Source organism: Mandrillus leucophaeus, unplaced genomic scaffold, assembly GCF_000951045.1.
Source record: "Mandrillus leucophaeus isolate KB7577 unplaced genomic scaffold, Mleu.le_1.0 Scaffold66, whole genome shotgun sequence".
Taxonomy (NCBI): domain Eukaryota; kingdom Metazoa; phylum Chordata; class Mammalia; order Primates; family Cercopithecidae; genus Mandrillus; species Mandrillus leucophaeus.
In genome coordinates, this window is record NW_012107141.1 from 3,158,811 (window position 1) to 3,174,153 (window position 15,343).

Below are 15,343 nucleotides of genomic sequence, written 5' to 3' on the forward strand. Positions count from 1 at the left end.
GTTCGCCCAGTCCCGGGGCCCAGCGCGGTCCCAGCCCCAGCTGCGTGCCACCCTGGCCCCGAAGAGTGTCCCCGGGCTTGGCATGAGGACCCCGGGGTGCCGAGGGAGGGGCTGAAGCCCGGAGCAGTGGTGGAGGGCGGTAAGCAGCGGGCTAGGGAGTGTCCCCTAGAGAGAGTGGGGTGGGGCTGGCGCCCTGGCTGGCCCTCGCCAGCGCCCCCAGGCCCTGCCTGTACCTGCTCTGAGCTGACAAAGGGGCCTGGCTGCGCTCCCGACAGTTCCAGGGTGAGGGGCTGCCCTGCCAGGCTCTGGGGGCCCATTCAGTCCGCCCACTACCCCTTGGCCCCAGTTGGGCTTGAGTTGTTCCCTCCCTTCTCCCCTTTGCAGTTTTGCGCCCAGGCTCCTATGGGATCCTCCTGCCCTTTGCCCTTTGGTCTGGGGGTCCAGGCTGTGCTTCCCAGTGCGGCCTCCTGGCCTGGGCTGCCCTAGGCCCCTGACCCCATGGGGCTGGTGGCTCCAGTCGTCCCCAGGACCAGCCCGGGATAGAAATGGCATTTCCTCTTGGCGGGGCTACAGCTGTTTTTGTTGTCTGTGTTCTCAAGCGCTTCCTCTGGGGATGGCAGGGAGGGTAACCAGACTCCGCAAGACCCCCACTTGCCCTCTCCGCCACTCACCCTTCTTCCCCTGTTTCTTTGATCCTCTTCCTGTGCTGGTCCCACCTCCTGCGTCCCAGGACAGAATGACCGAGAACATGAAGGAGTGCTTGGCCCAGACCAATGCAGCCGTGGGGGATATGGTGACGGTGGTGAAGACGGAGGTCTGCTCACCACTCCGAGACCAGGAGTATGGCCAGCCCTGGTGAGGCCCTTGTGTGGGAACTGGAGAGGGAGAAGTGGGAGTGGAAGGTGCCTGGACTGGGTTGGTTGGGAGCCCTGGGAAACGTTCTCACTCCTTGCCCACTTTCCCTCACCGTGCTGCCGGCAGCTCCTGGGTGCAGGCTCTAGAAAAATTCAAGCAGTGGCCTAGGGAGGTCTGTGCTCGCATCTCAATCCTCCAGTTTTTCCACCACTCCTGCACTGAACAGCAGAACAGCTGGGACTCCTCTGCCCACCCCACATCTTCTCGGTCTCCTGGCCAGGTCCCCAACTTTTGTCCTCACTGGGCTCTCACTCTCTGATGACTTCTTTACTTTCTTTTCGGGCCTCTGCCCTGGCCAGCTCTAGAAGACCGGACTCCTCGGCCATGGAAGTTGAGCCCAAGAAACTGAAGGGGAAGCGTGACCTCATCATGCCTAAAAGCTTCCAGCAAGTGGACTTCTGGTGTAAGTGGAGCTTGGGGCTCTGGACTGCTCCTCCCTTCACCCCCATTGCCCCATTCCTGGCTAGAGAATTTGCAGCAATGCTACTATGATAGGTCCTCACCTGCCATATACCAGGCCCAGGTCCAGGCCTTGGTTAGTCATCATCGTTAGCCATCCAAGTGGCTATTGTTGGCCCCATTTTCCAGATAGCACACTGAATCTTGGTGAGGGTTAAGTATCCCGCCTGAGGTCCTCCAACCCAAAGGAATACGGTTGCACTTGGACTCCAAAGCCATGCTCTTTCTTCCAGTTTTTTAAAACTTGAGACAAAGGGAGCTGCTGGCCTCCTTGACATAGGCAGGCCTGTTCTTAGAGTCCCCAGGGAGAGTATGGGTTATTGCTACTGATGACCCTGGGGCCTGCAGCTGTCTGTCCATGGGTAGGCCTCCTGTCAGCCCCTCTGCCTTCCCCATGGGGATCTTACCTTCCTGCAACAACTGAGGCCCTCCCTTCTCTTGCCATCCCTCCAGTCTGTGAGTCCTGCCAGGAGTACTTCGTGGATGAATGCCCAAACCATGGCCCCCCAGTGTTTGTGTCTGACACACCGGTGCCCGTGGGCATCCCAGACCGGGCAGCGCTCACCATCCCACAGGGCATGGAGGTGGTCAAGGACACTAGCGGAGAGAGTGACGTGCGATGTATCAACGAGGTCATCCCCAAGGGCCACATCTTTGGACCCTACGAGGGGCAGATCTCCACCCAGGACAAATCAGCTGGCTTCTTCTCCTGGCTGGTGAGTGTGCCCTGGGCTACTCATGGGAGAGGTTGCCAAGGAACATGGAAGGAAACCACCAGGGGGAGCCATACTGGCCCAGCTTGGCCCCAGAGCTTTTCTACCATCCCTTCTGGACCTGTCGATGTTGGATCTTGCTGTCCCCTGGCCCTGGCTCAGTGGCTGCAACACTTGGTGTCCAAGGGCTATGCTGAGAGCACCCACATGGCAGTAGTCAGCAGATCAGGAAATCACCAAGCAGAACTCAGGGCAGTGTGTGTCTGGTTAACCATCGGGCGGTATTGAACCAATGGATCTTCCAGAGTGGGTGACTCGGAGCTGGCCTTTGGGAATGCAGAGCATGACTTCCCACTTCCAAACCAGTAATATCAGGCTCTGGGCTAGGTGCCGGGGGTAAACCCTTCAACAAGACAGACATGGTTCCTGTCCTCAGGGAGCAGATGGTCTGGTGGGAAGACAGGCATTGAACAAGCAGGTACACATGTGATGTCGGTTACAACACAAGGTACTATCAATAGATGGGTTGCAAAGATGAGCAAAAGGGGTTTTCAAGGGTATGAGGAGGAAGGATTACCAAAGCAACTTTAAGGAATCAAGCTTGAGCTAGTGGACAGAGATCGGGGAGTGTGGGATAATAGAGAAAAAACATTCTAGAGGGTAAGAAGATCCTCATTCACTACAAAAACGCTTGTTGAGTATCTCCTTTGTGCCAGACACGGTGCTGGCCCTGTAAATACAGTGGTGGGTCAGACAAGACAATCAGGTAAATCCTGCCTTCATGGAGTTCTCTGTGGGGAAGATGGAATTAATCAAATACTAAAACAAATCCATGTCAAATTATAACTCTGAGGGTGATGGAGAAACAGCGAGGCTGGGAGAAAGTGAACAACCAGGGAAGTAATATGGGTGGAGGTTGGAGAAGGCTTACTGCTAGTTGAGCTGCGACTGGAGGTGAATGCCTACCAGGTGAAGATTGGACAGGTGCCTCGAGATGCTTTGAACAGCAAGAGCAAAGGCCCTGTGGCAGGAGAGCATGGCACATCTGAGCTACTGGATGAATGTCAGTGTGCCTGGAGTGCAGCACACACAGGGGCGTGGAGGAGATGATGGAGACATGATCATGTAGGACCCAGTGGACCAAATTAGGACTTCTGTCCTTTTAAGAATGTAGAGGGGGAGCAGGAGTGACTTGGTCACATTTGTGTTTTGAAAAGATGATTTTGGCTGCAGCCTGGAGAACGGATTGAGCTCAGGGGCGCTGGTCAAGAATGGGTACCCACACCCCTTTCCCCAGGTAGAGCGTGTGGGAGTTCTGTAGTCGGCAATGGTGGAAGACTGCGCTAGGGTTGCAGCACAGACATGGAGCCAAATGAACTGCTTTGTGAACTGTATCAGAGAGGAGAGCTCTGACTTAGACATAGACTAACTGGCTTAAGGAAGGGAGCAGGAGGTATCAAGGACATCTGCAGTCTCCCAACAGGTCGTTAATGGTGTCTTTCTCTGAGAAATGGAGGAGGCTGGAAGGGGACTGGGTTAAGAGAAAAATGATTTGGGTTTGGGACTTGTTGAATTTGGAGTAACAAGATATCCAAGTGGTGATGTCAAGTAGGCAGTTGGATATATGGGTCTTAAGCTTGGAGAGGAGGCTTGGAGATGTTGCTTAGTGAGTCACCTGTGCATGGGTGGCCAGTGGGGGAGTGGGTGTGGAGCACAGAACCTGGGGAGAATGTGCTGAGTGAGAGGTGGAAAGGCCTGTGACCAAGCTTTCAGGGATTTTAGCAGTTCATGGTCTAGAAGGGGAGCTTGATCCTGCGAAGGAGACAGAAGGTTTGTAGCCAGAGAGGTAGGAGGGAAACCAGGAGAGTGGGTGACCTGGAAGTCAGGGGAGAAGAGAGGTTCTCCAGGCCACAATGGCTGACAGTGCCAAGTGCTGCTGAGAAACCAACCAGAAAGACTGAAAAGTGTCCCGTGGATTTACTCTCAGGGAAGCCATCGGCAACTTTAGCAAGAGCTATTATAGAAAGCAGTGGGTCTGAACCTGAGTCGATTTTGCAGCCCTGCCTCCTGTCCCTGGACATTGGGCAGTGTCTGGAGACCTTGTGGTTGTCACAGCTCAGCGTAGGGGTAAGCTGCTGGCATCTAGCAGTTGGAGACCAGGATTACTGTAAACATTTTACAATGGACAGAACAGTCCCTCATAACGAAGAGTTATCTTTAGAAACCCTGCTGGAGAGTGATGGGGGTGGAACCTGATTAGCATGGAGGTGACCAGGCGTAGTCATTTCCTAGAAGTTTGGTTACAGATAAGATCGGAAGTGAGGAGAAAGGTAAGAGTGAGGTGGGGGGGTGTGTGGTCAAGTCTGAACAGACTTAGAAAGACTAGCATCCTCAAAAAGCCAACGGGAGGGGTTCTGCTGAAGTGCTTGAGTGTAGAGTAGAGATAAGGCATGATCCCTAACCTTTTACATCATCTCACAGGGTTCACATGGAGACACTGGACAAAAAACGGGAGTGGATCAGCATCATTCCTGTCCTTACAGGGTTAGCGCAGAGGATTAGAGCAGATAGAGGTAGTTAGGTATAGTGGGCCACATAATGGCCCCCCAAAAATGTCCCTGTCCTAATCCCTAGAACTCGTAAATGTATTATCTTCATGGCAGAAGGGATTTTTTGCAGATGTGATTAAGTTAAGGATCTTGAGATGGGAGCGATGATCTTGGATTATCTGGGTGGGCCCAGTGTAATCACAGGCACCTTAATAAGAGGGACGTGGGAGGCTCAGAGTCAGAGAGAAAGAGATTGGAGGATGCTGCTCTGCTGGCCTTCAAGATAGAGGAAGGAGCCAGGAGTCAAGGGATGCAGGCAGCTTCTCGAAGCCAGAAAAGGCAAAGAAACACATTCATTCTCAGAGCTTCCCGAAAGAATGTGGCCCTGCCAACACCTCGATTTTAGGATTTCTGACTTTTGGAACTATAAGGTAATACATGTATGTTGTTTTAAGCCACTGTGGTTTGGGCAGTTTATTGGCAATTTATTACAGGAGCAACAGGACACTCATATAGGAGGCTTTTGTGTTTGTGCGGGGACATCTGCTAAAATGTGCAGGGAAGTGGAGTGAGGTGGCCTGAAATTGAGGAGATCAGAGAAGGTGAGTTCTGCTTGGGATGAGGAGAGTTCCTGGTGCCCCTGAGGTGCTCAGGGGAGCTGTCCAGAGCACTCTGGTGTGTGTGGCTCTGCAGTAGAGAGACGCTGGGATGACGGGGAAAACTAAGTATATAAATTCATGCAGCTGAAGCCCGGAGAAGGGAGGGCATTGCCTCTAGGAAAGGTGCTTGGGGAGGAGAGAAGAGGCATTTGCTTTGGAATATGAGTTTAAGGAATCATTGGAGGGAGAGGAGTTGAGAAGGCGTGGAGCAGTAGGAGGAGACAGTAAGAAGTCTCCTTAGCCCCCTTAGCAGGAGCTGTCTCACGAGCGGAAGCCAGATTGCCGCGGATTAAGGCGTGAGTGGGAGGTGAGGAGAGGGAACCAGCAAGGGTGCATGGCTTGTTTTAAAAGTCTGGTTGCCCACTGAGCAATTATTATATGCCAGGTGCATACTGGACACCTCTGGCATCTCATACTCTTCCTCGAAACAGTCCATAGGGTGGGGGTTGCTGCCTCTCTTGTTCTGATGAGGAAACACAGGACTCCCATAGCTGGTCCACAGTAGACCTTGGGTTCCTTCAAAGATAGTGTCCCTCCATCATGCCACCATGTGAGGACTTCCCTTACTGGGAGACATTGCTAATGGGGTGGAACAGTTAATAGCTACCCTGAGCCTGTTTTTATTATGTGTTCAGATTCAACCCAACCTTACATAAACAGAGCAACTTGAGAGCACTAGGTCCTGAGCTCTAGGGATAATGGGAATGCATGAGGTTTGCTCTCTGTTCTCATGGAGTTTGTGGTTCAGTTATGAGGGCAGGGGCCATGGTGGATAGGAGGGGAGGAAGTTTGTTCCCAACCGAGTAATACGAGGCAGAGTATTGCTTGGTAACCACAGTGCTGCAGATTGGAGATGGATCTTGTCTTGAAGGATGGATAGAAGTTCAACAGAGGAAGCCTATGGCTTCACAGCCTATTGGAAAATTGCAGGAGAAAAAATTTAGGACCGTGCCCAGGGAATGGCTGTTAGGATCCCTTTCTGCTGCTGCTAGAGTCTGTGCCTTGGGACAGCCCAGCTGTGGAAAGTTGAGAATCTTTAAAGCAGACGAACTTCCCCAGGTTGACTGCCTGGCACAGGTCTATGGTGAGAGGAAAGGAGGAATAGAAGGCCCTAGAGTTTGCAACCTGGTTCTAGACTAGCTCTACCAGTCAAGAGTAGGCGTGGCCCCAGTTCAGGCAGTGGGACTGGTGGCCTGGAGGTTATTCCCTCTGAAGTTTCTTCCTAGGTCCTTAACTGCAGCCCGCAGCCAGCAAATGGGCACAGGGAGGGAGTGGTTAGAGGCTGCAAGACCATATGGAGGCTTTAACCTTTAGGAACCCAAGAGGTGAGAGACATTGAAGGCCTAGAGCCACCAGATGCTTAAAGTGGCTCAAGAAAAGTTGTGTGTGTGTGTATGTGTGTGTTGGGCATGGGTGTTTGGGTCTCCACTAGGGAAAAGCAGGCATGAAGAATGGCTCTGCCTACTCAGGTGATGGGTGGGCTGAATGGTGGGAGAGGACGGGGAAGGTGGGGTGAACAGTGGTGCTGATTTTTGGACCAGGATCTGGAAGCCCCACATCCTAAATAAAGTGCCCTCATTTGTGAAGTCCTGTCCCAAAGCCATACTGTATATCATCTTCTTTGGACTGTATATCATCATCCATACTGTATATCATCTTCTGCCTGCCTGCAGAAGCTCTGGCCCCCATTCAGCACAACACATTTCCTTCCACACTCCCTCAGTACATACACTCTACTCTGTACAAATGATGGTGGTGGTCATGACAAGCATAGCTGTTAATGTTTATTGAGCACTTACTGTGTGTCTGGGTCTGTGCTCAGTGCTTTGTAGCATAATCTCATCTTATCCTAACAACGCTCCTGTGACATAGGTATTATTCCATCCATTGCACAGCTGAGAAAACTGAGGCCTGGAGAGGATGAGTCATTCTGCACAAAGCTAAACAGCTGGTGAGTCGCTGAGCTGGGGTTCAAACCTGTGCAGTCTGACTCCAGAACCCACCCTCCCATTCCGCCTCTTGGCCCTCTAGCCTCCCTTACTTAGCACGCCTCTTCTTGCCTCCTTGCCTTAGTAGACTCTATTCTACTCATTCTTCCTGCCCATCACAAGTTCCCTGTTTGTCTTTGCTTCACCTGGAGGAAAGCTGGCCTGACTGTGGGCAAAGTGGTACAAGGCCTGGACCTGGGTCATGATGGACCAAATGGCCATTTCCACTCCACAACTCTCCTTCATGGCCTGGCTGACTTGTCAGGAGTTGGACACTCACCTCTGCCTGTCTAGGAAAGACATGCCCCTTCCTCTGCGTTTTCATCCCATTGGAAATTATAAATGCTGTAATTCATTGCCAAGATCACCCAGGCTACGCTCAGACACTGCAGGCCAGGAACCATGCTGCTGGCACAAGGCATCTGGGGGTACTGTGCAGCCATGTGGTTTGGTAAAGAGGCAGAAGACAGAGGAAGCCAACATAGGATTTTGTTTGTTTGTTTGTTTGTTTGTTTGTTTGAGATGGAGTTTCGCTCTGGTTGCCCAGGCTGGAATGCAGTGGTGTGATCTCAGCTCACCACAACCTCTGCCTCCTGGGTTCAAGCAATTCTCCTGCCTCAGCCTCCTGAGTAGCTGTGATTACAGGCATGCACCACCACGTATGACTAGTTTTGTATTTTGAGTAGAGACGGGGTTTCTCCATGTTGGCCAGGCTGGTCTTGAACTCCCGACCTCTAGTGATCCTCCCGCCTCAGCCATCCAAATTGCTGGGATTACAGGCTTGAGCCACTGCACCTGGCTGCCAGCACAGGATTGCTATGTAAGTTTTTCACTCAGACCGTTGCCTCTTCCAGAAGGGATTTAGGGTAGCCTAGCAGTATACATAAAATATACCACAATAGCGTATTAAAACTGGGAGAGAGAAAGAAGAAAGAAAAAGAAGGGTGGAGACCCTAAATGGAACCAGGAATGAAGCTGAAAATGTATAATATAATGACCTCTATCTGTACTGTTAGCTATACAGGCTCCAAATCTGGCAGCCACTGGGAAAGTAGCTGGCACGTTCTGTCCATAATGTGAAAAGGACCAGGGAGCTCCTGAGGAGGTCCGCCCTTCTGGGCGCTGATAAAGAGGACACTGTGTGATGGAATTGTCCACTTCATGCCAGGCAGCCTCCCCACCTGCCAGGCTGTTACCATTCTGGGGAGAAGCAGATGTGAAATGGTGTTTTAGTGTTTCCCATTTCAGCTTTTATAGTACAGTGACGATTTCTTTTAAGACTTGAAATTGGATGTGCCAGAGCTCATGGCACATCCTCCAGAATAGCATCTGAGAGACCCTGAGTGCTTGGCTAGATGAAATAAGCAGACAGTTGCAGTGCCATGACATGTGGTGGGGACAGGCAGGTATTACCAAGTTTGGGGACGCTCAGAGAAATGAGGAGTAACAGGTTTGTCCAAGAAGAAAGAAAAGGGGCATTTGAGACAGGGTAGATGTGCAATGTGAGCATGCATGAGCAGGTGCTTTTCATGCTTGCTTGTTAATTTCTACTCTTTATTATGAAAGTTGCAAACTCGGTTGAAAAGTTGCAAGAATAGTGTAATGAATACCCTCATACCTGCCTCTAGATTCACCTATTGCTAACACTTTATACCCATTGCTTTATCTCTGTCTCTACACACACACACACACACACTTTTTTTTTCTTTCTTTTTTTCTTTGAGATGGAGTCTCACTCTGTCACCCAGGCTGGAGTGCAGTGGTGTAATCTCGGCTCACTGCAACCTCCAACTCCCAGGTTCAAGCAATTTTACTGCCTCGGCCTCCCAAGTAGCTGGGGCTACAGGTTCACACCACCAAGCCTGGTTAATTTTTTGTATTTTAGTAGAGATGATGTTTCATCATGTTGCCCAGGCTGGTCGCGAACTCCTGAGCTCAGGCAATCTGCCCACCTCAGCTGCCCAAAGTGCTGGGATTACAGGCATGAGCCACCGCACCCGGCCACATGTTCTTTTTTTTTTTTTCTGAACTGTTTGAGATATAGTTACAGAGACATCATGACACTTTACCTCTAAACACTTCAGCCAAATTCCTAAGAGCAAGGTGTTCTCCTATACCAGGGTGAACAAACATTTTTTTTAAAGGCTACCTGGTAAATACTTTAGGCTTTATGGACTGTGCAGCCTCTGTCATAACTACTCCGCTTTGCCATTGCACTGCAAAAGCAGTCATAGATGATACATGAATGAATGGGTGTTGCTATGTTTCAATAAAACTCTATGTGAACACTGAAATTTGAATTTCATATTATTTCAAATGAAATTTGAAAGTTATAGAAATGAAATTATATAAAAACACATTTTTTAGTCATAAAAAAAGGTAACACCGTTCTTAGCTTGCAGGCTGTATAAAAACAGATGGTGGGGGCTGGATTTGACCTACAGCCATAGTTGGCTGACCCCTGAGCTATTTAACCACCATATAATGATTCCACCCAAGAAATTTAGCATGGATACAATACTGCCTCAGCTATAGTTCATATTCAGATTTCCCCAATTGCCATTAGTAACATTCTTTGTGGTTTTTTCCCCATCCAGGACCCGTGCAGGTATCACACATTGCATTTAATTGTCACATTTCATTAGTCTCCTTTATTCTAGAAAAGTCTCCCCTGTATTGTTTTTTCTCTTTACGATATTGATACTTTTGAAAAGTTCAGGCTAGTTGTTTGCATAATGTTCTACAGTTTAGATTTGTCTGATTGTTTCTTCGTGGTGGATTCAGATTACAGCTTTTTGGCACAGGCAGTATTAGGTCTTTCTCACAGCCTGCCATCAGGAGGCACCTCGTGGCAGTCTGTCTTATCTTTTACTCAATGGTTTTAACAGCTATTGATGAGTCTTGCCTGTATCAATTATTATTCATGGTTAAAATGATTTTTCTGTTTTTTTCTCTTCTACATTTATTGACATTCTTCTGTTTAAAAAAATAGTGCTCAACCTTCACCCCCCGCCAATCCTCATTTAAAGCTATTTTTAGCTATTCGTATGAACATGAATTCTTTTTTTTATTTAATGTGTTGGAGTCCATGTCTGTCATTATTCATTTTGATGTTTAAATTGCCCTAGATTTGACCAGTGGGAATGCTTTCAAAGTGGCTCCTTGTTCTTTCGACACATCCCCATCATTATTTTAGCACTTTTTCCTTACTTTCTGGCACAAAGATATTCCCACTGTCTCTCGTAGGAGCTGTGATTCCTTTTTGGGAAACGGTGTTTAGGAGCCCAAATCTCTGAATGGTAGGTGTGCAATTGCTACTGGGGTGTCCTTGCTTCTAAGCTGAACTAGGTTTTATCATTATTATTGCTATTATTGTTATTTTATTTTGAGTTCTGGGATACAGAACCTGCAGGTTTATTACATAGGTATACATGTGCCATGGTGGTTTGCTGTACCTATCAACCCATCATCTAGGTTTTAAGCCTCCCATGCATTAGGTATTTGTCCTAATGCTCTCCCTCCCCTCACCTCCTATCCCCCAACAGGTCCCCGTGTGTGATGTTCCCCTCCCTGTGTCCATGTGTTCTCATTAGCCACACTAGATTTTGAGGGAGGGATGGATGAGTTGATGCAAATGTCCTACCATGTCAGAAACTGAGGGAATGCAGCATAGCAGTAGTCATGGAATTTACAAAGGCCCTGGGGCACACACGTAACAGTCAGGTGGGGATGGTATCAATATTAGGGTATAACAGAGGTACCGAGTGTGCTTAGAAGGAAAAGTGGAAGATGAGACCAAAGTAAAAGTCACTTTTCTTGTGTTCTCAGATGCAATGGATCATAAAACACTATTGATTCAATATCAGCTTTTCCAGGAGTAAAAATTAATACCTCAATCCAAAGATTCTGAATATCAGAAGCATTAAATGGGCTCAGCTTGTGTAGCTGTTTTATAAATGCTGGTAGTTTAGTTATTCAATCACAAACCAAACCAAATATTTCCCCAGGAAAATGTAATATGCTCGTGAACCAGTTTTGGCTGGAGCCAAGTCTGTAAATCTATTGTACCAGAGCAAAAGTAGAACATGAAAAATTATTCTGAACCTGTATAGTATTTCCAGTAAGACCAGCTCCTAACCTGACCTCCTCTATTTCTTGGCTCTCCAGTTCATTCTACTGTAGCTGTGTTTCTCACACCTGAACAGTGTTAAGTTCAGGTGATTTTTAATGTTCCTGGAGTCTTAATGTTACATTAATTTCATTTTAATGTACTTAAAAAGGTATAAACATATAGCTTGGTAAACACAAAGTATCTTGTACTTATAACTTTTAAACAACTATAAAGCCAAAACAAGTTTACACATATAAAATGAACTACAAAAACTTCAACATAATACACATTAACAAAATCATTCTAATAGGATAGTTGATGATGTGTCACTGAAACAAAATTGCTATTTATAAGGCGAATATTGTAGTGATTACTGAGACACAGCAATCGTCTTTGGAGTTTGGAATGCCTGTACTTTTGTGTGCAGTGTGATATCTTTACTTTCCTACTGTTTGTCTCTATTTGAAACACTGGGAAATCTTGTATGTATGTATGTATATATGTATGTATGTATGTATGTATGTATGTATGTATTTAGAAGTGGGAACTTACTCTATTGCCCAGGCTGGGTGCAATGGCAAGATCATAGCTCACTATAACCTCAAACTCCTGGGCTCAAGCCATCCTCCTGCCTCAGCCTCCAGAGTAGCTGGGATCACAGGAGTGTGCCATCACACCCATCTATCTTTTGTTATTGCAACTGCCGTGATGTGTCTTGGCCTTTTCTTTGCCGGAGTGCAACATTTACATGTTAAGTTTATATCTGTTCTTTTTTTGTTGGCTTATAGCAAGTAGTCATAATTGGGGTTGTATGGTCAACTGTTGGGGTAAAACAAGCTACCTCAAAATCCAGTGGGCATAGAACAAGGGTCGGCAAGCGTTTTCAGTAAATGGCTAGGTAGTGAATATTTTAGGTTTTGCGGGCTATACAGTGTCTGTCTCAATGACTCAATTCTGCCATCATAGTGCAAAGGCAGCCATAGGTGTGCCATGTTCCAATAAAAGTTTATTTATATATACTGAAGTTTAAGTTCCATATAATTTTCACATCATGAAATATTGTTTTTTCTCTTGATTTATTTTCAACCATTTGAAAATCATTCTTAGCCTGGTGGGCCATGCAGAAACAGGTGGTGGGCTGGAATTAGCCTGCAGGCCATAGTTTGCTAAGCCCTGACATAGAACAACAATCATTTACTCTTGCTCACGTATGGGCTGGTCAGCTGCAGTTCCTCATTTCTACTTGTGTATCTGCTGATTGGCTGCAGTTTGACTGATGTAGCTGGGCTTTGCTGGGCTGCCCAGCCTCCAGCTGCTGGGGGAGCTTGGCTCCTCTCTCTGGAGCCAGGTCTGCTCCAGACACTGGGATCATGTCTGCTCTGGGCCCCAGCTGAAGGAGCAGGGGCTCTCTGGGGAAGCTTTTCTACATTTCGAGACTTTGCTTATATCAATGTTTGCTAATATCTCATTGGCCACATCAATTTCATGGTTGAACATAAGGTCAAGGAGCAAAGAAGTGCAGGATGCCTGTTAAACAGTCTAGTTCAGAATCATGTGGCAAAAGGTGATAGGGACGGCTGAAGAGCTGGGGCCAGGGATTCAATCTGACACGGATGCCATCTCAGCCATAAATGCAGTCCTCTTGCGGGTGCAGAAATCTCATGAGGATTCCCGCATATTGATTTTTTAAAATGAAAACATGGAATTAAAAATTCTTAGAGAGAACATTCAGATCCTGAGAATATATCCAAAGACCCTAGTTTGAGAGACACTCATGTTTAGTAAACTTCCTGGCTTTGCCACAGAGGATTTGGGGTTTCTTGGTGTTTGAAAATTCCCCAAGGAGAGGTCTTGTTGAACTATGGTCTCTGAACCTAATTCAGCACTCCAGACCCCAGTGGGTCCTCAGAAGATGCTAGTTAGGGTTGATGAGCAACAATAACAACAATAATAGTAGCAGCAATAATAGCTGCTGCTCACTGAGTACTAAATGATTTGTATATCTCATAACAGTACTGTGGGATAGTTATTATCTTCTTTTTAAAGATTGGGAAACTGGACCTTAAAAGGCCATGTTGCTTATCTAAGGTTATACAGGTCATTTATGGGGTCAGGACTTTTAACTAGATCTCCAATTTATCATATCCAGGCCTCAGATGTTAATATCTAGAATGCCTTCCTGGCATCCCATTGCTGGTCTTCCCACTCGCATGGAAACCTGTTTCTTTAGGGATCAGTGTTCAAGCATAGGATATGTAGGACATATGATCGTTCCCTTCTCCTTGTTTGATTGATAACAATGAACCTTTGGCAGATTTTATTTTTTAACAGCTTTATTGAGATATAATTCACATACTACATAATTCACCCATTTAAAATGTATGATTCAATGATTTTGACTATATTCACGGATGTGTGCAACCATCATCACAGTCAATTTCATCAAATCCTGTATCCTCTGGCTGTCGTTCCCCTCTTCCAATCCCCCTAACCCACATCTTCAACCCATCACCCTCACCCATCCCTAGGTAACCACTAATCTACTTTCTGACCCTATAGATTTTTCTATTCTGGCCTTTCATATAAATGAGATTATGTCATATGTGGTCTTTGTGACAAGATTCTTTCACTTCGCTTCATGTTTTCAAGGTTCATCTGTGTGGCAGCATGTATCATTCCCCCCCTCCCCCGCCCCACCTTTTTTTTTTCGGAGACAGCGTCTCTCCATGTCACCCAGTCTGGAATACAGTAGCTCGATCTGGGCTCACTACAGCCTCTGCCTCCCAGGTTCAAGTAATACTCCTGCCTCAGCCTCCCAAGTAGCTGGGATTACAGGTGTGCACCACTATGCCCAGCTTTTTATTATTATTATTATTTTATTTATTTATTTTTTATTTTAGTGGAGACGAGGTTTTGCATGTTGGCCAGCCTGGTCTTGAACTCCTAGCCTCAAGTGATCCACCCACCTCAGTCTTCCAAAGTGCTGGGGTTACAGGCATGAGACACCACACCAGGCCGTATCATTCCCTTTTATGGCCTAATAATGTTCCATATCTTGTTGATCTCTTCATCCATTGATGGCAGTCTCTGCCTTTTGGCTGTTATGAATAATGCTGCTGTAAACATCTGTGTACAAGTTTCCATGCGGACACGTGTTTTTATTGCTTTCAGGCATAATACCTAGGAGTGGAATAGTAACTCAAGGTTTCATCATTTGAAGACCTTCCAGGCTGTTTTCCAAAGCAGCTGATCAATTTTGCTTTCCCACCAATTGTATATGAGGGCTCTGATTTATCCATATTCTTGTCAACTCTTGTTTTTCTCTGACTTTTTTATTCTAGCCATCCTAGTGGATGTGAAGTGATACCTTATTATGAAGCATTAGAGTTTTGCTCTGCTTTTTTCCTATCTCTTATTCATTTCAGTGGTTATTTGGGGAAAGCTACCTGTGATAGATGTGCAGGTTGTGTACTCAACAGCTCCATGGGGTGCCTTTCATGTCAGCCCTGTTCACTACGTTCTTCGGCCGGGTTAACTTGGAAGACTCTTCCAATCTGCAGCATGATACTTAAAGTGTGTTTCTATCTGATTTCTCTGTGGCTCATTCCAGTTTACATTTTTGCTGCCTCCTAGGTAGGCAGCAAACTCCTGATCCAGATACTCCCAGATCTCTCTCTCACCCTTGCCCAAGACCATTCATAAAAAGGCATAACTAAGAGATGGGATTCAGTCCAGTCTGCTTGACAGCTGCTTCTCTAGTTCTTCCCCAAGGGCCCAAACTGGTACTCAGAATGCTGCTGCCTTTCACCAGGAGCCTGCCTCCTTACCAAGGAGAGCGAGGCTCTGTGTGGTCAGGGTAGTGGGTGGTTGGTCCTGAGACTAGTCCATAGTCCTGGCACCTTTCACAGGCAGAAAAGAGGGACTTGTGAAGGGAAGAGCTGTCTGAGTT

The 15,343-nt window shown here is 47.2% G+C and overlaps 1 protein-coding gene across 2 annotated transcripts in view; it reads left to right on the top strand.

Annotated features, from left to right (window-relative positions):
• The window catches only part of PRDM11 (PR domain containing 11), an 80,379-nt gene that overhangs the window by 33,762 nt on the left and 31,274 nt on the right, over positions 1–15,343 (top strand). Inside the window, exons 2-4 of one of the 2 annotated variants that reach the window (XM_012001363.1) lie at positions 731–855; positions 1,215–1,318; positions 1,828–2,090. In XM_012001363.1, coding sequence (XP_011856753.1) covers positions 737–855; positions 1,215–1,318; positions 1,828–2,090 — 486 coding nt within the window. In that variant the 5' untranslated portion in view covers positions 731–736. Of the gene's footprint in view, positions 1–728; positions 856–1,214; positions 1,319–1,827; positions 2,091–15,343 lie in introns of those variants that run through there. The other variant, XM_012001362.1, reaches the window with a different exon arrangement.